Source organism: Bidens hawaiensis, unplaced genomic scaffold (assembly GCF_021521415.1).
Source record: "Bidens hawaiensis isolate Kalapana, Puna unplaced genomic scaffold, B.hawaiensis_p1.1 tig00027969_1, whole genome shotgun sequence".
Taxonomy (NCBI): Eukaryota; Viridiplantae; Streptophyta; class Magnoliopsida; order Asterales; family Asteraceae; genus Bidens; species Bidens hawaiensis.
Genome location: NW_027494533.1, coordinates 52,775 through 75,758, shown reverse-complemented (window position 1 = coordinate 75,758; position 22,984 = coordinate 52,775). Strand labels below are relative to the sequence as shown.

The following is a 22,984-nucleotide window of genomic DNA, read 5'->3' as shown; positions in this document are numbered from 1 at the left end:
TTCTCAAGAGCTTCCCAAAGCTCTCTTGCTGATTTGTACTTTCTGAACGTATGAAGGATCTCTTGAGGAAGAGCCATAGTAATAGCAGCATGAGCCTTGCTCTCGGCCTCATACATCTTTTTCTCTTCTTCTTCCATTTTACTATACTTTTTAATTTGATCACGACCTTCATACTCCATAACTGGTGGAATATAACCATCCTGGATGCATACCCACATCTTCGCATCCTGGTATTTGACGTATTGTATGAACCGATCCTTCCATGCAACAAAATCGGTTCCCTTCAGCAATCTTGGGGCCTTGGTAGCTGACCCTGCTTCAACTTCCATCTTCACTAACTCAGAGATGTTGATCGACGACATCTTTCCCGAAAAGTAAGAAACCTGAAAAATTAAGAATTTTTTTTTTTTTTATATATTAAAGTACTGTAGGCGAAGTTACGGATAACTTCGCTTGAAGTAGGCGAAGTTGTAGAGAACTTCGCTGAAGAACTTCACTGATAACACTGCTGATTAACTTCGCTGATTATTAACTTCGCTTGAGGTAAGCGAACTTAAGAGGTAGGCGAAGTTGTAGAGAACTTCGCTTGAGTTAGGCGAACTTGAGAAGGTAGGCGAAATTGTGGATAACTTCGCTTAACCTTATATCTTCGCCGAAACCCTACGAACAGTGACGGCAACTTCGCCTGATGAACACGAAGTTTCTGCAGATCTGTAAATCGGATTTTAACGAGGTTTTTGACGGTGTAAAGGCTTGAACACGGTGGTAGGAGGTAAGAATGATCAAAAACACAGAAAACACGTCCCGCGAATAGTCGAAACGGGACGATTTCTACACCCGCGTGAATATCCCGAACAACACAATCGAGCAAACGCTCTGATACCAATTGTAGGTTCTCTGGACGGATCACACGAGATATCCCGGTCTACTCAGGTGCGGAATCCCTGCGTAGATCGTTACGAGCGTAGAAAGCAAACCAAACAAACACACACGAATAAACCGAAACACGTTATATATTAATAACCGAACTCACGTGATATGAATCACTGATACAGACTTAGATCAACTCGATCAACTCAAACGACTAACTTAACGATTAACTATAAACCAAGCCGTAAGCTTGTATATAAATACACGACAACTTCGCCTGATATGTTCAGGCGAAGTTGTCCATAACTTCGCTTGTTTAACAAGTTCGCCTAGGCGAACTTGTTAACAACTTCGCTTAAAACAAAAACATAAATAACATTACAGACTCGATTACAGACACTAGAGTATGAACTACTGACATTTATGCACCAACAACTATGCTCAAATGAAACAAAATATTCACAAAATTGAATGGGTTAACATGTTATTTTTTATGTTGTCATTATGACAAAGTCGAGAAGCCCTCTGAAACTTATCAAAATCTTTTTCATGGTGTAGCTCAGAAAAATATAGTTCTTGAAGAACATCCACTGCTACAATTTAATGTCCTACTTTCCATTGATGAGTGGTAAATTGATAAATATATCAAGAAAGGTAACGCCTCTTTTGTATTTAGGCTAAGTGGTTAGAACTACTACCGTATGAGAAGTTTTATTTCCGAAATTGGTTCATAACCAAAGTTCTTTCAATTATACATATATGACACCAAGAATGAATTTTTCAATAGAAAGAAGTATTCTCGGGTACGTTTTTGCACGGACATTTTTTTATTAAGTTTATTTAAAAAAAATCTTTTTATGATATAAATAAAATCAATTTATATACACATTATACTGATACAAACATACATGTAATTCATTTTTTTATCTAAGTTATGTAATTATTTTTTTACTTATAATTTTATAATTTAAATTATTTCATGACACTGAATCTAAAACTAAAACTATGTCATGGATGGCAAGAACTCCCGAAGCATCTAAAGACGAGTCAGTCCAAACTCTTGAGAAACACTTCCTGTGCAGTACACCAAGCAGTGGCTGTGGGCTGACACGCCTTCGTCAATGGCGGTGGTTCTTTCCGTCGGAAACTTATCATTTCACCACCGAAACCGTCCACAACCGTCCTTCTTCAGTAATCGCTCAAACACTAATATTAATTTGCTCTCGCAAAATGCAAAACGAGGCCTTAACAGTGCGCTAACTTTGTTCAGACGTTCCAACTTTCGGTAATTATTATTATTATTATTATTCTGTTGTATAAGTTTGTATGTATATGATAATATTTCTTCATGTTGTTGTACAGTACCTTTTGCCAGCATTCTCATTGCTATTAGTCGTTTGTTGCTAATTAGGGCTGCAGATGGTGAAATTAAGTCACGTGATCTTAATTTTCTGTATTGTATGATTTAGAGTCATACTTGAAGACGGTATTAATTAAGAATTTAAGACACAATTGATAGAAAACAGCATTGTATCCTGTTTAATGGTGTAAACGAACTGGCACGAAGTTCGATTATTTAATCAATGAACGAACATGAACAAAAAAATGTGTTCGTTTAATTAAGCGAACGAACATGAACACATGCTCCGTTCATTCATTTATGTTCGTTTACATATTAAAATAAAATAATTAATATCTGGATGAGTCATCTACTTAATGGTTTTATATTTGTTCGTTTGTGTTCATCTAAGTGTGTTCATTTATGTTAGTTTATGTTTGTTTGTGCTCATTTACGTTTGTTTAGTTATCTTAGTGAACTGTTCGATTAGATTTTAAACAAACAAACACGAATATGCTCATTTTTTAAACGAACGAACATGAACACAAATATTTGTTCGATTAAGTGCTCGTGTTCGTTTAAAGTTAAATTAACAAACACAAACATGCCATTGTTCGTGTTGGTTCGACTCGTTTACAGGCCTACTGTTTAATGCTTGATTGAAACCTGGCCTCTAAACGAACCGAGCAAACACTAACAGAGGCATGTTCGGTCACTTAACTTTAACCGAACACGAACATATAATTGAAAATCTTTTTTGGCTCATTTACTGGCCTAACTGAAACACATTTGTAACCATAGATATGAATTTTGCTTCAACTGATGAGAAGTAAAGAACATATATATGCTAAACCGATATATGTTATTGAAAAAGCCACAATTGCATTTATATCTTCATGCTATTTTACCTAGTAATTTGTGTATACATTTTAATATTTTGTTCATTATATTTAGTTTTAGAAGCTTTAAGCAAGAGGATGAAGAACATTCTGACACTGCAAGCGACATAGATAACTCTGAGAGGCGAGATGAAGTTGCTGATGTTATACTTGGGAGTACAGAAATTAAAACCACCGACACAAGGAGTTCAATGCTGGCACTACTAGCAATACTTCTAGGTATAGCTGCAACGGTTACACTATTGACTATATGTCTCAAGCAGCCCAATCAGGAGCCCACTTTTGGAATTCAAATACTGGCTAGTGGTGCATCTACGCCTTCTATACCCACTGTTGGTTTTTCTTTCAATGCTTTTGGATACAAAGTCATACTTCCAGAATACACTCCAGGGTATATCAACATACACTTATATTTGATATTTTAAATAACCAAGTTCCACTTTGTTGATGTGTAACGTGAATGAAACAAAATTGTGCATGCCAGATGGGTTTATTTTTGGTTGCTAATGGCTGCTGGATGTGGGCTTTTCATCAGTGAAGAGGCTTTGAACATATGGGTGTGTGTTTTTTCTTCCATATTTTAAACATACAATTAAAAGTTTATGTTGTTTATAAATAATTATATATATATGGCATTGAATATTGTAGGTTGGCATTTCCTTAGCACGGATGTTGTCATTAGACGGGACGCGTCAGTCTTTCGTTGAATCATTTTCCAAAAGTGGTCCACATATATTATCCACTGTTTTGTGGGTATACTGGTTAGTGCCTATATCTTAAAATAAATCTCACAGTTTAGAGGTCTTATTGCTTTTTTAAAAAACTTGCATTATAATTTCAAATGCAAACTTCAGGGGAGTTTGTATTAGTGATATGATACCATTTTACCTTGGGAGGCTGTTTAAGAAATCTGGTGCATCTGATGATGTTTATTCAAAGGTCTGTTTCTTCACAAATACCTAACTTCATACTTTTTGTACTTTCACATGCACCTTTCTTCATGCAAATCATGAAATAAGTTAATTGAATATCATCAATGATTGTAGTTAGGAATTAGCAAAGACAAAGCTGTTGCCCTTACCCGCCTTGTTCAAAGATACGGGAATCTCATCGGTTTTGGTTAGTTCAGACTACACATAGTTAGCATATAAATAGTTGTTTATATTTAGATATCCTTTTTGGTGACTCTCTTCACGTTATAATGTGTAGTTGAGCGGTTTTCACTTGGAGTGAGAAATCCAACAGGTTTCCTTGCTGGGGCTCTGGTTAGTGAATTTCTATCTTTATGCAAAGACATAAGTTCTTCATAAGCGTATTTTACTGTTTAAAGCGGAATTTTGTAAACATAGCTTCTTGTATGGTTCAGGATGTATCCCCTAAGTGTTTCTTTGCTGGAGTTTGCTGCGGTGGCTTGGTTACTCTTCCGATTCAGGTTATTAAATTTCTTTATTCAAATAATTGGCATCTTTTAAACAGTTAGCGATAATTAGACAATATATTCTGTTTTTTCTCTTCATCTCAGCTTGCAATTGGTTTCTTGTTGAGAGGACGCCCTGTATTCGCCCTAGCCACTGTTGCCACAGTAGTGGTAAGAGTTTATCTATTACCTAGAATTATTGCTTCTTTTAAGTACCAAGTAAGGTGATAATTCATATAATTTAACAGGGAATATGGACAATTTTCCCGTATGCTGTAGCCGCTTCAACAGCATTGTTCTTGTACCTGCGAAAACGCTACTCTAGTTAGCCCTATTATCATTTCATCTCAATTCATTAAGGTACCATGGATTAGATAACAAAACGTTAAACTTATATAAAACATCATAATATTAGGAATGTAGAGTATGCTGTAGATAAGAAATCTGGAAAGAAGTAAAATCGGTGTATAGCTCATTTTTCATATTACAGGAGCCGTAGGTCCCTTGTAATTTTATACTCATTTGCATATTTATATAAAATGGTAAAAGATTCAAGAGACATAATACTGTTATTTTATAATGCTGATTAAATTTCTCTCTTTTTATTTTATATATTGTGTCGATGCTTAGTAAGATATATATCCAATAATTAATACACGTGATTCTCTACAAAGTTAATGCTTCTCGTAAATTATTCTCTCTCAAGTGGGAAGTCCAGCAGCTGCAAGATATGAAAGCTGGATGCTGTAGGATTCTTTAAGCACCGCAACTACTTCAGAAATATTTGGTCTCTGTGATGCGTCTCTATCTACAGACCTGGATGCAACAGTAGCTGCTTTTCTCATACTTTCCTCATCATATGTTCCTTTTAAGCTCTCGTCTACTATCTCAAATGCGCCCGCTTGCAGATAGGGTCTCGCCTGTCAAATTCTCAGTTTAGTCAAACGGATTAAATTAAAAGTTTGCTAAAATGTGAGCTGGTCAAGCAGGCGAAAGTCTCCCAAAAGTTTATTTTTATTGTGTACAACACCCTAATCATACTTCTTCAAAACTTAGATTGTTATTGTAATGGTATGGTTTTCAGATCCATAGTTAACACATTAGTTATTTATATTGTTTTTTTTTCACCCAACCATAGAAGGTATTGAGAAGAATGTTAAATACCCATAAAACCAAGTTGAATGAGTCTGGTGATCCGGTTCGCGTTAATGGTGCTCTACCGCAAATGAGCTCCAAAAGAACAACTCCAAAACTATAAACGTCACTCTTCTCAGTCAGTTGTTGGGTTGAATAATATCTGCATAGCTTTACAATGTCATATTCTTGTTACTGTATACACTAGGTTGATAGGGATTTTGACAAAAAGAAAACATACTCGGGATCAAGATAACCAGTAGTGCCTTTAACCATAGTGATCACATGACTTGCATCTGCCTGAGTTACTTGCTTTGATAGACCAAAGTCACAAAGTTTAGCATTTAAATCTCCATCCAACAATATATTGCTAGACTTCACATCACGGTGGATGATCCGTGGTTCACTCCTGTTGTGCAGGTAGTCCAAACCTTTTTGTAGAAGTCAACAATATGAGTTTATAGAGTGCATGACATCTCAGTTGTAATAATCGAAAGGGAGTTTGTACCTTTTGCAGTATCAATGGCAATCTTGAGCCTACAGGCCCAACTTAATGTTACTCTTTTGCTTTTTGCTCCTGAAAAAAGAGCAACATACACGATCGGTAATGTAGGGCTTATACTTTATAGGCAGAACTTGAATAGTTGATAAGTGGATGGCTTACCATAAAGATTCTCGGTTAAGGATCCACCAGGTAGATATTCATAGACCAGAATTTGCTGTTTTGATTCATTACAATATCCTTCCAAAGATACAAGATTTTGGTGACGAATCGATGACAAAAGGGACACCTAAAACATCAGTCCTTGAATTTGTCAGCATCATTGACCGGTCAATAATCAACAGTTTCCGGAAGAAGTTTAGATTGTTAACAGACCTCATTGATAAAAGAATCAGAGCCAAGTTGTGTTTTATCAGATCTAACTTTGACAGCTATCAGTTTGCCATCTGAAAGCTTTCCAAGGTAAACTGACCCGAAGCTACCACGGCCTAAAGCCTGCTTAAAGTTGCGAGTGGCTACTTTGATTTCTCTGTAGGAGAAGACTTTTGCTGTATTACAATTCATCATCTGCAGGTCAGTTTGCAAACCCTCTTTGTGTTTTAATTCTGCTTTATTTTTATTCCTCCTTGTGTATAAGAAAACTAAAATTAATACAATAATAATAACTAGAAGTACTCCTCCAAGTGCACTAAGTACAACTGCTAAATGACTATGGAGATTTTGCTTCTTCTTGTCAAAGACAGAGACTTTTGGTGCATCAATTGTAGAATTGGCTGTAGCATTATGGCATTTTGATATCGAGAAGCTAAGACATAGATTCCCTGAGGTTCTGCACAAAACCTTTATGTTAGGTCTAGTTTCTAAATAGAATAGGTGGATTGTGTAAGGGTCTAACGGGTCGCTTGGATTGGCCTGAACTTGTTATAAAGCTTTAGCTTTCTTTAATAAATAATTACTGTCACATGATTACAAAAATCAAATATTGTTGAATAAAACAATTTTAGAGGTTTTATGCATTAAAAATTACACTTTGGCGTGACTTCCAACCCATTCAACTAGGGAGTAAGCAAGCCGGGCCGATCCCAACCTCGTCTAGGCTCATTAACTTACAAGAGCTTGAGCTTGGCTTGTTTCAAGCTCGGCTCATAAATACTTTTTCAGGCTCAATCTCGACTCCTTTGCTATTTATTAATTAATTTCTGTACACTTATAGTCATTTTATATGTATCCATATATTTATAATTATAATTTTTATATATGTCAAAATATATTTAGCTTCATTTATCATAATATTGTATATTATAGTAGTTATTATACAAATATACGTTGAATATTTTAACTAAACATTATAAAAATAATAGGCTTGTTTAGACTCGCGTTTAATAAGTGAAGCTCGGGCTTAGGCTCATTTATTAAACAAGCTCTATTTTAGGCTCGAGCTCGTTTAAAGCTTGGCTCATTTCAAGGTTTTAGCGAGCTGATCTCAAGTAGCTCACGAGTGGCTTGGCTCGTGTACACCCTTACGTTCAACACATACCAATTTAGTGTTTTAGTGTTTCTTTTTAAAATATTTTTACTTGTTTGACACTTTGACCCGTTAAAGCTAAAACATAACCTGAATCGGCCCATTCATAACTAAACTGGTTGAAAAATAGTTGCCACTTTTAAGGACATACCTTATTTCAAGACTATCTTTGTTTAATGCCTTCGGGAGTGTGCCTTGTAATTGATTGTTTTCCAAAACCCTAGTAATACATAAAAGTTAGTGGAAGAAAAAAAAAGCTTTCCTCTTAATTAATGTAAAACACTTAATGATTAACTTACAACAGGTGAAGATTCTTCATGCCTCCAAGGCTTGCAGGAACTAAACCTTCTAGACTGTTATTTTTTAGATCCCTACATAAAAATAATGAAACGAACACTTTAGATAAATGATCATATAAGAACGCTTTATAACCATCCTTTTAATTAAGTTATAATGAAACTTACAGAATTTGAAGGCTAATTAAGCCATCTAGATCAGTGCCAAATGATGTTAGCTTATTGAAACTCAGATTCCTGCAAATTTTTAGCAAAAAAACTTCTTGATTATGGTTCTTAGATTTAGGAATCAGTTAAGAATCAGAACTTGAGTTATGAGCATTACAGATTTTCAAGACTCTTTAAGCCGTCAATGTTTTCTATTTCTCCTGGAAGTGACGTATTATGCAGATCCCTGCCAATATAATGAAATGTGAAAACTTAAATTCAACAAAACCAAATTAAATTACTTGTATACTATTTTCTAGTTCCTCACAATGTTTTTAGATCGAATAGGTCGCTAAATGTAGGGCTGATTGACCTCAAATTGATATCAAATAGTTCCCTACAAAACAAGTCAAGAGAAAAAACAAGCATGTAAAATGAAAAAGAAAATCCAAATAAAGTCAACTTAATCTTCACATTGATTTCATACAATGAGGTGACTGAACTTCCTTCACATTGTATGCGTTCCCAAGGCGTTGGAGAACACGGGTCATCTTCCCATTCTAGATCCAACTCAGTTGACTGTTGAATTACTTGAAGAGCTGAAACTGTAAAAGTAAAGGTAGGTTATGATAATTTTATGACATGCTTCATAATGCTGTACCAAACAATAACAGACTTTTTGGTTTTCTGTTTTTGTAAAAACTGAATTCTCGGTTGTAATTAAAACTGAAGAAACTGGGCCGAAATATTTTTAGGTTCAAGTGTTCATTACTTTATAAGAATTTAACAAATAGTGCAACCTACATATTTTAGGCCCAAATGTATAATAATCAACAAAACATTAACTAACAAAAAGATTTAGACCCAACCCGTTAAGTTGGGCCCAAAATTTTGAAGCCGAAATGGTAAAACCGAACCGAACCCAAACTGAAGAATCCAAAACCAACGGTTTTCAAAAGCTCAAAAACTGAAAATATTGGAGGATGAGGCTAACCTACGGTTGTAGATGATTCTGGGGGTATGTTAACAATTTCATACACCTCAATTGCATTTACAAGGGGATAGAAGTTAATATCTTTGAAAGTAATATTCAAGTTCTCTATTCCTCTCCTTAAGAAATACAAGCTCCTGACTTGCCAGCTTTCTACAGTATAGTTTGATTCAACAACTTCCCCATTAATCAACACATCAAATGTAGGAGAAACCGGAAGAATCCCGGCAAAGTATAGGACTAGATAATAATCTCCATTATTCCCAAGGGCAAAGTTGTAACTTAACCCTTCTCTCCTAGCCAAAACTCGGCCCGTTTGAAGAACGGGTTGAGGAGGACTCTCATTTAGACCCCGTGTGTTAAAAGTACCCACGTTCTTAAATCCAGTTGATGTGTGAAAAGGCGAAAAATCTTGATCGGGATCCCATATTCTATCATATTGATCCAAAGGGTACCTGAAATTAAGGTGATCACATTTTAGAAAATTATCAAGAATAATTTGGATATTAAGGCAATTCAGTTGTATAAAAAAATGATGTGCTAAAAGAGGAAAATTATCCAAATGTTAACTCTCTTAATACATACAACCTTCTAAATTTTTTATTTAAAGCTCATCATTGTAATTTTTTTTTGTAATCATGCTTAACATTATAACTGTTGTAGAAAAAAACTAAAAATGAACCAAATTCTTTTGTGGGTCAAAACAACCCAACTTGACCCGTTTTGACCCATACTAATAAAAATGCTACAAAAAGAGCGGTCCACACAGGTCGGGTCACACCCTTCAAATAGAGTGAAAGTTGTCCAAAACCATGTTCAATACATACAACCTCCTAAATTGTTATATATAAAGATTAAACTACTGGTGCAACAATTTACTTATTAATTATCTAAAATGCTAAAAACTGAGCAAAAATTGTTTGTGAATCTGTTTCAACCCAAACATGTTCTGACCTGTCCAACCCGCTCATGTTGTCACCTCTAATCATAAGCATAGTAAAGAGATCATACCGAATAGAACCATTAGTGTAACCACAATTAATCCGGTAGCGTTTCCTAAGCAACTTATTTTCAAGACCCTCCATCCCACTGTAGTAACCTCCCTGCAGGACCGGCCGGATTTCAATGGAAGAAATGATGGGAAACCCACCGTTTGGGACCGAGTTTAGACACAACAAAAGAATCTCCTTGTTGTCGGGTTGCCATATGAACTCTTCAACCCATGGATCTTTAACTGCAAGGTTAATATTAGCACCAATGGCTGTTCCTAAAGAAACATAGAACAGTGGTGGTTGTTGAAGCCCATCATAGTTTTTATACACGAAATTAACCCGAATAAGGATCAAGGAAGATACGGAGTTGTAGTTTATCGGTAGCTTATAACACTTGCGGGTTCCTGGATCAGGGAAAAACCGAAGAGATGTTGATGAGGTGGCACTGCCGTTGAGGTTTACCGTTGTAGTGTTGCCTTTGGTGATGTAATTGTTGTCGGGTTCCCACGAAATGTTGGATGAATCAATAAAATTTGTAGCACCTCCGCATGATAAGCTCCAAAAACCTGTTTAAAAGTTGCATGATTATGAACAAATACAATAGTTCTAATATTATAAGGTGTAATTGAAATGAAATGAGCATTAGTGTACCTTCTTGATCACATGAAGTAAGTTTTGAGTATACTAGAAATAGGAAAGCAATGAAGAAACACCTATGGAGGTCCATGAGATTCAAAGGTGACAACAACACAGGTTAATAAATGAATGGGCTAAAAAACTATGTGTAGTGTATTTTATTCTCAAATAAATAGAATAACCATATAACTTTGTTTGGCTAGAAAAATATATTTTATTGGTTTTAGTATTCTTTTTGGAAGAGTAAAGAAGGGAGAGTGATAATGAAAGCGTGCTAGAGATTTTACTATTTCAATCATCTAACGTTCACTTTATCATTACAAGAAACGTCTCTCACCTTTTCTTTATGTTAATAAAAAAAAGTTAAGAATGATGTAATTCATCATCAATAAAAAAAAGCCCATCTGCTCCTTTTTTTTTTTTTTTGAAAAATAAGTTATAGTGTTCATTAGGGCACGTCTATGAGATTTCGGGTGTCTTGTATGACTTGTAAAAATTGGTACCTACATATATAATATTTTCCACTAATAAGACGGGTTCTTTCGGGTGCTCATTTTCATTTTAAGCTCAAAACGTCATATTTACCTATATTCATTCTTTAATACATCTAGTATAATATAACGCAATAGAATCATCATAATTTACAAAAAGTTTTCAGTTTATCCTATAAAATATTGATATAAAGAATAGTCGGAGTTGTAAATAATAAAATACTCATTGTAGCCACAACTAGATATGGTCACTGGTAACGTACACTTTTAAGGCGTCAATAAAGTTTTGTTTAGCAATATACATGAAAGTAAAAAAGGGTGAGTTAGAAAAAGCAAAGCAATGTAGTGGCTACAAAGTGTTTATTAAACTTTATTGAGAATCAATGTAGACACAATTTAACAATAATTAGAGAAGAAGTATGAAGAAATTGTGCAATTGAAATAAATCTGAGAAGGATAATTAGTGAGTCATCGATTTAAAACCGACTCAATATATAGGCCATGTACGGTTACACACCCTGCTCTAGTCCCGGATCCTATATAACCCACTAAACGATTTCCACATGTACTTGTTACTAATATATAACTAGCTTAGCTACCCGTGATACACGGGTTTAACAATTTAAATTATGTAAGTAATAAAAAAACTCAACATATATAAAATGTTTAATAAACATGCATATTCGCAAATTACATTTGAACCACAAATCATTTCAAACTTCTGTAAATAGATGACATTATTAATTTTTTTTTCTTGTGGCCTATATCATCACGTCATGTCATAAATTTTAACAACTCAGACAAATTATACATACAATGAGATATTATTATGGGCTAGCATATAATCTAAATACACTAACATATGTACCTCTTCAAATTTCTTCGCGATTTGATTATTCTTTGACCCGTTAGTAGTTTAAAAGAAATCAAGACGCGTAAAATATTATTTTTAGATTTTTGATCTCTATTAAATAAAAAATATTGACTTTGAATTTAATCCAAAACCAAATTTTAAATTTCCAAAATCAGTCTTTTGATCTGTCACCAAAGTCATGACCCCAAAGATTTGTCACCAAAGTCATGACCTGAAAGTTAAAACATACTTTGACCCGTTAACTCTTTTTAGATAAAAATGTTTTTAACCTGTATCAAATTTTGAATCGATTAACAATATTTTTTAGTAAAAACACGTTGTTCATAAACTGCCCTTGCTAGAGATTATAATATGAAATCTTTTTTTTTTTCGTATTGTCCAAAACCCTTGATTCAATTTTAACTAATCTACTGTAAAAAATTGGCTATGACAAAATACTCTTACACTCAGAAACTTATAAAATTCTGATAATCAATTCTTATTTTCTTAGCTACTTTGTTGCTTTTTCACACATCTTTTTTTATTACAAAAAGACTACTTATAATAGTAATAATGATAATATAAATAATATTAGTAACAATAACATTATTTTTATTTTGATAGTTATTATTAGTATTTATTAATTATTAGTTTTTATTCATTATGACTATTTATTATTTATTTGTATTTGTTAGTGCACATGTGACAAAGTGAATGATTAGAAAGCCTTATGAAGTGACACATATGATAAAGAGGTGTTATGAGTTGTCATGTGACATTAGAGGTTTTCTTTTATTACTTATTATTATTATTATTATTATTATTATAATATGTAAGATACTTATTTAATTAATAATTTTCACAAGTATTAACATTACTTCTCTTTACTATTGACCTAGAAACATGAATACGGGTGCCGAGCCGAGCCGAGCTTGAGCTTCGCTCGTTTAACTTACACAGAGTTTGAGCTCGAGCTCTATTTACAAAGCTCAAGTTAGATTCGTGAGTAAATTTTCAACCTTTAGCTCGATTCGTTTACTATTTATCAATTATTTTTTATATAATCATAATTATTTATATTTTTTTTCTATTATAATTTTGTGTATTAAATAATATATATTATTTAGTTATTTTCTTTTCATTTTTTTGTAAAGTTATATCTACTCATTGGTAATTATTATAAATGACAGGCTCGTTTAAGCTCGCGAGCTGGTTTGAGCTCGGCTCGATCGAGCTTTTAACGAGCCGATCTCGAGTAGCTCGCGAGCAGCTCGGCTCGTTTGCATCCCCTAAGTATACATAATCTAGTATACATAATGTAGTATAATTATTCATTAATAGCAAATGTTAACAATTAAACAGATTATATGTGATTGTCCTCCCCTCACTCAATCATCGATTTTGTGGTCCTTTCTTATATCTCGTATTGACGTTCTTTCACTTTCGGCTTTTAGCCTTTTAGACGTACCCTTTGGTTTGGGCCTTGGAACTGTATAAGTCCAATTTAACACTACATGTATCATGTATGCATAAATCTTTACATAATGAATTATTGAAATTGAAAATCACAATAGGTAAAACACTAATTAAGCAATAATACATGCACAAAAATCCAATGATTTTGTTGCTGTTGACGTATTGGTTATTCATTTATAATGTAATTTGAAATGCAAAAAAAAAAAAAAAATTATATCATTGCTAATAAAGTTATTATTTTCACTAATAACCTTTAGGTGGATTAGGGAGTAATCTTTGAAATTGGTCTTTCCAGATAAGATTGACCATTGATGAATGGGATGGGATGCTTAAACCACCAGCAATTTCTTTGTGTATGATTGTAGTTTCACTTTTCCACCATTACCTTTTGGATGAAAGTTGTAATGGGATTCTCAATTACAAAAGTTAATTGCCCCATTAGATAAATTAACAAATATTTTTTTAAAGTGAATTTGGTGTTAGGTTTGTTTAACTTAGAATAAAGCATTTGAATTGCACTCAATATCTTATTTCGTAAGCGTGACTCAGTAAATTTTTGGATTGTGTATTGTGAAATACTAAAAATATAACAGGGGTCGGACGGAGTTTGCACTAGATGAGGCCGGAACCGATAGGTAAAGGTCGACTAATATTCAATGAGTGCATTTTAAAGTTCATAAACTCTTTATATTAATGTTTTATATCAACTAAAATTCTTAAAATCAAAAAGTTATTTTACCTTTTCATTAACTTGAATCATTTTTGGTTGTTCCGTTCTCATAATTACTCGGTCCATACAATAATTATGTCGTTACCTCATATAATATAACCACATGTTATCATATCATACAAAATAAGTGCATCCAATGTATCCGTTAAAATTCATTCACAACAAACATGGGGATTACTAATAATTAGAGTGCTACTAAACATGGTAACCTACTGGCAAAAGGTGGCCCCATACGTCCGCGATCGCAAACAGCGTTGGGTATTTCAAGCCCACCATCTACAGTTCCCGAAAAAAAAAAAAAACTCATCATCGAAGGCCCATTATGTTAAACGTCCTAGTTGGGATCAAATTCGAACTTGAGAGACCTTGCAGTCTCCAGTCCAAATCCTTACTTGCCTTTCAATGCCAATTAAGCTAAAGTTCATTGATACTCTGAGTTATTTTATACTTTATTCATAGGGATTCAAGAATACGCAATGAGATTTATGGAGTATAATAGCTCTCAAGCTCAGTACAATGCAGTTCAAGCACTTATGACTCACGATGTTAAATCTGATCTAGCTGTCATGGATCATTCATGGAAGGATAACAGTCGTCATAATCTTGGTTTAAAAAAGCGCGCCTGAGGCGAGCCGAGGCGAGAGGCGATCTAAGGCGAGGGCGTCTTCGCTTTAGACTAATCAAGGCGAGCATAAGGCGAGATTTTTAGGCAAAAGCGACCTAAGGCGAAGGTGAGTGATAGAGACCGATTCGAAATGGTCAATCTCCCAATAGACCCGTAAAGTGGGTTAGGCTCCAAGAACAAGAAAGAAGAAGAGAGACCAAACTTGAGATAATTTTCTGATTATTTTTTTATTGAAAGTTGAAACAATTACAATTTATAGGAAAAACAAAGACATAAAAATATAAAAAAATAAACATAAGGAAACCTAGTTATAATATAATATAATATAGAAACTAAATAATAGATAAACTTAATTAATATATTAAATTCAAATAATATAGAATTATGTATCGTATCAATACTCTGCACTGTCAAAATGTCCTTGTCCTCAAGGACGGAATGACGTCGCCACGATGGTCGCCAATCGTGTCTCTCCACGAAATATGGAATATGTGTTTTGACAACGAAGTTTGGTGTCGTGGAAACTATAAATGCTGAAGTTCTTGACACAGGAACCTTGTAAGAAGCTGTGATAGAAAGCAGGGGTAGTACTAGCACTTTTAAATACCCATGCGGGGTAGCACATGTTTTGCGGATGCAACAAGAGTTGGGGGTGATGGTGGTGATGAGTTTTTCTTTGCTATGGCGACCAAGTTCACAGTGTTTGGTAGCAGTTTCCTTGTCTTTTTCGGTCCACTGGTTGGGATGAGAACAAGTGTTTCGGTACTGGTGTGAATTTTGGGGCCGGTGCGGTTTTAGAAGTGATTACAAATGATGGTGGCGGTGTTGGGATTAGGAGTGTAAGGGCTGGTTTTGGGCAGGTTATTGGCGAGGATATGCCGGAAGTTTTGTTGAGGGCGGCGGTAAGATTTGCAGTTATTGGTTCATGGTGGTTGTGAGGGAGTCAAACTAGAACTTGGCTTGGGCGGCACTTGATTCTTGTTGGATTAATAACCGATCGATTTTGTCGACCAAGAACATGACCAGGTCTTCACGTGACGAAGGAGGCATGAGAACGATTGCTGAAAGCACCAAATTGATGGAGGCCCGTAGAGTGGGTAGGCTCCAAGAACAAGAAAGAAGAAGAGAGACCAAACTTGAGACAATTTTCTGATTTTTTTTTATTGAAACGATTACAATTTATAGGAAAAACAAAGACATAAAAATAGAAAAAGATAAACATAAGGAAACCTAGTTATAATATATAATATGGAAACTAAATAATAGATAAATTTAACTAATATATTAAATTCAAATAATATAGAATCATGTATTGTATCAGTGAGGCGCTCGCCTTTCGTATGCGTGTGGTTTTTAAGCATCTAAATGTTATACAATATGTTTTTTAGGTTGTATGTGTAGGTAGTTTATATATTAAATCATAGGGTTAGGTTCAAATAAGAAGTTTAATTTTCCTAAGAAGGTTATGAAGGAGGGTATTTTAGTCTAACACTTTAATATCAAAACCCACTTACTTTAATTTCAAAACCCACTTACATTAATTTCAAAAACCACTTACATCTTCACTCATCTCCTACAACCACCACCACTCCATCGCCACCACAACCGTCACCCATCGCCACCACCTCGCCGGAAAAGTATATGGAAATTTCGCCTGAAAATTTCACCGGAAAAGTCGTTGGAAAGTCACCGGAAAACAATTCCCGAGAAATTTTGCCAGAAAAATCTCCGAAAAATTCACCGAAAAGTCGCCGAAAAAAAGTCACCGGAAAACGACCACCGAAAAAAGCACAATGGAAAAAAACAATATGAAAAAAAAAACACTGATAAAAACACAATTGTATGACACAATATAGAAAAACACGATGAAAAAAAAACACAATGATAAAAACACAATTGTATGACACAATGTAAAAAAACACAATGAAAAAACACTATGAAAAAAAATACAATGAAAAATACTATTGTATAACACAATTTTGGTAAAACACAATTTGAAAAAACCCACTAATTTTTTTTTAATTTTTATATAAAAATATAGTACTCGTATAAAAAATAAAAAGACGCTTGTTATTATGGTGAATTTGTTTTTCAATAAAAACGTCATAAAAAAAGTTATGGACGTTTTAAAATGATGGGGGAATTTGGCATATACCTTGCATGAGGAGAGAGAATGTCAACAAATGTGTAATTCCTTTTATGCCCTTCTCCTTATTTTCACACATGATTTCCACCTAAACTAATCTCAACCCTTCATGTTCAAAATCAATAGACAAGATTACTTCTTATCTTTCCTACAAAATCTATATTCTTATTGTAATTACAACCTATATATATACAGATATATAATTATATAAATATGTTCGTCTCGAGTACAAAAAACTCTCGCTTTTATGCCTGATGTTTCACATTTCTGTTTTAAACCCCGCCACTTTTCTTCGCCTCTCGCTTTTTAAAACCAAGCTCACAATTGGTATACTCAAACATCAAGCTTATCACTGTCACACCACATTTAACTGCCTTCTTTATATTCAACACAATAGCTATAGATGGCAATTTTATTCTATGAATAATGAATTTGTCAATTCGGGTTACTTGTCATTCTGTTTTTTACCAGCTACTTTACCTCCCAACCCATTTTCCATCTTAACAAAAATACTCCGACACTTAAACAGCAAGCTAACGGATATAATAATATAAAATTGGAATATATGTATTCTAGATCTGACTCATTATGAACAAGCCAATTTCTGGCTAATTTCAAGCATGTCTTGAAACATGTTAGAAAAGCTCGCTCATTGGTGGAAAAAATGACGTCACATTTGATAAGATCCGCTTATGTAAAAGTGTTTAAATATATGTATGTTACTAAATATTGTTAGCCAACGTGCCCCAAGCTTCCCAATTACCCAAACTTGTGACATGCTTTTTTACCAAGAGTTTGAAAAAAAAACATTTGATTCAATAACAATATATCCGAGACAAATAATCCTCATACTGCAAATAAAAATATGAAAAACCAACATCATCAAACACAAAAATTCTAGCATGATACCAAAGTTAAAACCTTTAGTAGGTAACAGGTGCAAGGATCTCCAGTTGCGAGCCGAGTTTCTCCTCTGCTGCCTTCTCTGCCTTTGCACGGAGTTTGTTGAGCTGCTTCTTTCTCTCATACACCACTTGAGCCTTCTCTTTCCTCTTCTTCTCCAGTTCCTGTTATTGTAATCAGTCAGTAACATAAAACTACTAATCAACTTCCTAATATAAACATAAATTTGGTTGCCATTCATCACAGTTTTAACAAAACTAATAAAATTTGCCAACAATGACCTTTTCAAGATAAAATAACGTTCTAAAAGGGTTAAACAAATAAACAAAGTAATTCTAAAAACTTTTGAACATAATAATAAAAATATAAAGAAAAACTATAGTGAAGTCTTAATTTTTTAGTCAAATCTGAACAACTTTACAGGTATCAGAAGTCTATCTAAAAAAAGAGTGTAGACTTTGTACAAAGGCATCTAAGAGCTTTAAAGCTTGCTGTGTGTTCTAGACTGTATCTATGAAAAGGCTAAGAGAACTAACAGAATCAATACTAATTTATCTCAGGTCATGCACTTTCATAACAATAAGTTCATAATATTGAAAAAAGGAAAATAACAAACCTTGATGGTTTCATAATGATTCCATCCAACCTCAGATGATAATTGACCCAACAAGCAGTACTTGTGTCCAGCAGTAAGCCTCAAAACCCTGCATTTTAATTGCAGAAACAAATATGATCACAACCTAAATACAGTATCCAAATCAACGCAATTGTGCAATCCAACAAAGAACTAATAATAGACCGTTTAAAAAAGGCACTAACTTGAGAGCGTCAGGGATGACCATTCTCTTCTTCCTGTTGTAAGGAGTTGGAACTCCTTCATGAACCTTCAACCTTGCAAGTGCAGCAGCTCCACGCTTGGTCTTGTGTGGAATCATTCTAGACAAAATACGAACAGACAACTCAATAAATCTATACAAAGCATTCTTAAATAAAAAAAAATGTTCATAAAAACTAATTATTGTTAACAAAACTAACAAAGAAATCTACATTTAACAATGTCCAAATGAAAACTTCAATGACAAAAATTCAATCAATTTACTACAACAAATCAAACAAATTTAATTAAAACCATTGACGTCCACTGATCCACATCAACAAAAGAAAATCTGCTTTAATCAAATCCACATTCGTAGATTATGATCACAACATAGTGGCATTACTAGGGATGTAAACAAAACAACCCAAGCCCGAGTTCGAGCAGTCTCAAGACTGGCTCATTTTGATCTACAATAAAGCTTGGCTTGTGATTTGTTTTTTCAAACTCCGACTCACCACGAGCTCAGCTTGTTTATTATTAATTATTTAACTTATATACATTTTTAATTACTTTTTAAAACCTTTAAAAAACCTTAAATGAATCAAAACTCGGAGTCCAAACTAAACAAGCTTCCCATACAAAGCTCGAGCTTAGCTCAAAGTTTCAAACTTTTTATCGATTCAAGCTTGAGTAGCCGGCAAGCAGCTCGGCTAGTTTCGCACCCCTTAATATTAAACCCAAATTCTTAAACAGCCCCAATCATTATAAATAATATAAATTAGTTGATGCAATTAAATACACCATTTAAACAATTAAATCAAAAGTTCACAACAGGCTAATGTAAGCAATTAGTTTAACAAATGCCACGTCTAAACTTAATCAAACACATACATACACACACAAATATTAATAATAATAATATTAAGAATTTACCCTCTGATGGTACGCCAAAGGATCTTGGACGGAGCACGGAAATGAATAGGACCGTGAGACGGCTTAGTGTTCATCCGCTTCCTGAGAAAGCGAAGGTATTTCATTTTCTGACGAACAAGACCGCCGGAGAGGCAGATCTCTTCGCACCGGACGACGGCAACTCGCTGGCCATTGAGCAGTTCTTTGGCCAGAATGGACGATAATCGACCGAGCATGTGGTGGCGGGCGTCCACCACCACTTCCTTGGCGCAAATTCCTGATCCTGACACCATTGTTGCAGTTGCTGCGATGTTGGTGTTGTGTCCAGAGTTAGGGTTCCGGTTAGGGTTTTGTACTCAGGTGGTTTGCTTACTGGGCCTGGGTTGGTTGACCCCGTTTATGGGCCGGTCAATCCAGATTGATTACGAGTGTTATTTCTTTGGATCATTTTAAAAAGTTTTCAATAAGATACAAGTTTGGAGTTGCAAAAATATATCTATAAATAAATTGGTAGTTTTAGATAAACTTGTCATAGATTGTAAATTTTTATAAGAATGAACTTTACGTGAGATATAACTGATTAGACCGGTTAGACAGCGAAGGGTGAAAGTCCAAAGCGGTTTGAATTAAAAACCGGTTTTAGAAAGAGAATAATCGAACCTATAGGAATCAACTATGGTCAGGTTGAAACCAGTGTTTCAAATCAGGTCAGGTCTTAAAACCGGTTTGTGTTTCCAAGTTTGGTATATGAACTTCCCGGTTGGGTTGTGTTGGTGTGGAAACCGGTTTGGGTCGAATTGGTTTTGGTGTGTTATTGGACCAGGTCTTAAACTGATTTGTCGATCAAAAAACAGTTTCCCCCCAGACAATGTCTATTGTAGCTTAACAAGAAATAAATAATAGAGAGTAACATTGATATATCAAATAAAACACAAGCTTATACGTTTTACTTTCATTTTATCTCGAGACTATTTTAACATTCACAAACTTAATAGGTTGAACTTGGTAATAGTTTGTGGTCAAGAATTATTTTAAAGTGTGTTTATATACAATTTTCTAAAATAAGAATTGCCTGAAAGGTTTGTGATTAGTGTCGATCAACCAAGAGATGCGACAATACAAATATAATGTGATGTAGTGTATATACAACGACAACATACCAATTGTTTGTATAGGGTCGGTATGGGCTACACGATCGTATTAGGCAATTTGGCCTGTATTCACTTGAGTGTCACATTAACTAGGTCCACAAGTAAAAGTTGGTATACTTCCCTTAGGAACAACCGTCGCTCTTATTTTATCTGTTTTTTTCTAAATACTATATCTACCATAGTCTCATAGCAGGCGTCCTAATCCAATACTTAGTTTTATTTCTATTTCTATAAGAGAGGGTTTCACAAGTTGGTAGCTCGTCATTAGTTGGTATACTCTTTATTTCTAGTTGTTAATAAATCATAGCTTGCACTATCAAATATATCATATCCATTATCACCATCATATACTAATGAATGCTAATCCTTTATCAATATAAGCATGTTAATCCCTCACTCAACCTTAACAATATATACCTCATTATCAATAGAAATAGTCTACAAAGTAGTCACTATCTTTACTATCTTCATTGTCTTCACCATTTTCTCACTATCAAAATGAAACACTTTTGATCAAATCAATTAAATAAAAATCATGCATTAAACTAAAACATTCTCTTTCTCTATACCTTTAACTAGCACTTTGTTGATGACCTTGAGCATTAGCAACATTCTGATTGCCTTCAACCACATTCAATAATATCAAACACACGTTGACCAACATTGTGATCACTTTGTTCTTCACCCACATTCCTAACATCAAACTCATCTCATCTTACCCATGATTATTATGGCTATAATGTTCTTCACAAATAGCTTATTTCGTAGTCACATTTGTAAGTTAGATACCTCACCATGTTGTTTCAATCCCATAATTATCAACTTCTTTTTTACTTGCTTTTCGAACTGGTTTCTTTACTTTACCAATTTTGGTCCCTATGCATAATCTAGTACTTCAATTATAACTTCAGAAGTATGTGAAAAAGTGAAGGGATTTAATTAATCTTCCTCACATTTATAAATTTGTCGTCTTCTATTTACTTCCCCGATTAAATTAAAAACATCTTGGTCATTCCCTAATGCTTGGAAACAAAAATCCAAATCATTTCCACTTATATAAAAAGATTATTAGATTTTAATAATTTTAACTTTTACCTTTTGGCCGGAATAATTCACAATCTAGGAAATGTTTACAAACTGTCCCAACACTTAATGCATTTTACTCTAGCGATCCCGTACTAATTGTAAGTTTTGTTTTTTATGATGTGTCAAAAAAGTGTCTTCTTGCTATATGTTCAATTAGCGTGAATCGTTGAACGAAAATGCGTTTAAAGTTAGGGTTATCTGTAAACATTTTCTGAGTTGGATTAATCCAATTACCCTATTTTAAAGTAAATTTTTTTATTTGCTAAACTCATATGTATATGAATTCAACAAAGTTTGCCATGCCATGATATCTCTCCTTTTTAGAAAGTTTTTGAAAGCCGTTATGTGATTTTAGGGTTGGAAAATGCACAAAAAGAGACAATAAACATGTTGAAGAAGAAAGAATGAGGGTAACTTATTTCAACTGATATATTGGGATGACGAGTGTGATCGTTGTCACAGTTTTTTTTCAAAAGGCAATCGTTGACCTAGCTTAATTAGGAGTATGTATAAAAAGACTATCCCACCCTCACGTGGGGGCACACAAGGTGACTTAACACCCAGTCACCCATTTTAAACGATCACTCATGCGCATAATAAAATATTTAACAATAGAGTAAACATCAATAATCACAACTGTAATTTCTAAAACCCATATACAAAAGATAACAAAATAATCATATTAGAGTATTTTCATCCGGTTCCCTAAACTTTTGTGATGGGAGTTTGTAAATTATAGGGTGATGTTTTGAGTGGTTGTGAGTGTAAATCATAGGATGGAGAGAGAAAATGTAGTGATTTTTTTTTTAAATTTGAAGAAACTTTGTTTGACTCTATTTATTTTTTAATATTTGTTGAATGGGTTGTGGGTAGAAGAGAGAGAAAACTGTAATAATAAAAGTATAAAAAATATTATTTAATCAAACAAAAAAGAAAAATATAATATTTTTTAGTGTAATTATAAGTAAGGGATAATGCTCTCGGGGAAGTATAAAATAAAAACCCACTTGGATTGTGAAAACCCGTGAAAACCATATGTAACATCG

At 34.0% G+C, this 22,984-nt stretch overlaps 3 protein-coding genes across 3 annotated transcripts; 1 reads left to right on the top strand and 2 right to left on the bottom strand.

Moving 5' to 3' along the window:
- Positions 1 to 2,987: 2,987 nt before the first annotated feature.
- Positions 2,988 to 4,979, top strand: LOC143576095 (uncharacterized). Its single transcript, XM_077060283.1, has 9 exons — positions 2,988 to 3,499; positions 3,593 to 3,665; positions 3,757 to 3,869; positions 3,963 to 4,047; positions 4,155 to 4,227; positions 4,318 to 4,373; positions 4,475 to 4,540; positions 4,631 to 4,696; positions 4,774 to 4,979. The coding sequence occupies exons 1-9, from the start codon at positions 3,054 to 3,056 to the stop codon at positions 4,852 to 4,854; spliced, it is 1,059 nt and encodes a 352-aa protein (XP_076916398.1). The 5' UTR covers positions 2,988 to 3,053; the 3' UTR covers positions 4,855 to 4,979.
- A 224-nt stretch (positions 4,980 to 5,203) lies between these two features.
- On the bottom strand, positions 5,204 to 10,839 carry LOC143576085 (putative LRR receptor-like serine/threonine-protein kinase At5g48740). The gene is made up of 15 exons (XM_077060275.1): positions 10,764 to 10,839; positions 10,132 to 10,678; positions 9,124 to 9,575; positions 8,617 to 8,734; positions 8,458 to 8,526; positions 8,308 to 8,376; positions 8,151 to 8,219; positions 7,986 to 8,057; positions 7,838 to 7,906; positions 6,537 to 6,990; positions 6,324 to 6,450; positions 6,168 to 6,236; positions 5,901 to 6,090; positions 5,690 to 5,822; positions 5,204 to 5,445 (listed from the first exon to the last, which is right to left on the bottom strand). The coding sequence occupies exons 1-15, from the start codon at positions 10,837 to 10,839 to the stop codon at positions 5,227 to 5,229; spliced, it is 2,733 nt and encodes a 910-aa protein (XP_076916390.1). The 3' UTR covers positions 5,204 to 5,226.
- Positions 10,840 to 17,858: 7,019 nt separating this feature from the next.
- LOC143576094 (large ribosomal subunit protein uL13w-like) lies at positions 17,859 to 20,004 on the bottom strand. Its single transcript, XM_077060282.1, has 4 exons — positions 19,723 to 20,004; positions 18,792 to 18,908; positions 18,589 to 18,676; positions 17,859 to 18,136 (listed from the first exon to the last, which is right to left on the bottom strand). Exons 1-4 carry the CDS (start codon positions 19,992 to 19,994, stop codon positions 17,993 to 17,995), a joined length of 621 nt encoding a protein of 206 aa, XP_076916397.1. The 5' UTR covers positions 19,995 to 20,004; the 3' UTR covers positions 17,859 to 17,992.
- Positions 20,005 to 22,984: the final 2,980 nt, after the last annotated feature.

What these genes read in the sequence shown, in the direction of transcription:
- LOC143576095 (XM_077060283.1), top strand. Translation starts at nt 3,054, where the DNA reads ATGCTAAACCGATATATGTTATTGAAAAAGCCACAATTGCATTTATAT. An exon ending in CTGATGATGTTTATTCAAAG is followed by an intron (nt 4,048 to 4,154) that starts GTCTGTTTCTTC and finishes CAATGATTGTAG; the next exon opens with TTAGGAATTAGCAAAGACAA. An exon ending in GTTTCCTTGCTGGGGCTCTG is followed by an intron (nt 4,374 to 4,474) that starts GTTAGTGAATTT and finishes TGTATGGTTCAG; the next exon opens with GATGTATCCCCTAAGTGTTT.
- LOC143576085 (XM_077060275.1), bottom strand. Translation starts at nt 10,839, where the DNA reads ATGGACCTCCATAGGTGTTTCTTCATTGCTTTCCTATTTCTAGTATAC. An exon ending in GGAAGTTCAGTCACCTCATT is followed by an intron (nt 8,527 to 8,616) that starts GTATGAAATCAA and finishes CTTGTTTTGTAG; the next exon opens with GGAACTATTTGATATCAATT. An exon ending in ATGAAGAATCTTCACCTGTT is followed by an intron (nt 7,907 to 7,985) that starts GTAAGTTAATCA and finishes ATGTATTACTAG; the next exon opens with GGTTTTGGAAAACAATCAAT.
- LOC143576094 (XM_077060282.1), bottom strand. Translation starts at nt 19,994, where the DNA reads ATGGTGTCAGGATCAGGAATTTGCGCCAAGGAAGTGGTGGTGGACGCC. An exon ending in CTTTGGCGTACCATCAGAGG is followed by an intron (nt 18,909 to 19,722) that starts GTAAATTCTTAA and finishes TATTTTGTCTAG; the next exon opens with AATGATTCCACACAAGACCA. An exon ending in ATCATTATGAAACCATCAAG is followed by an intron (nt 18,137 to 18,588) that starts GTTTGTTATTTT and finishes TTACAATAACAG; the next exon opens with GAACTGGAGAAGAAGAGGAA.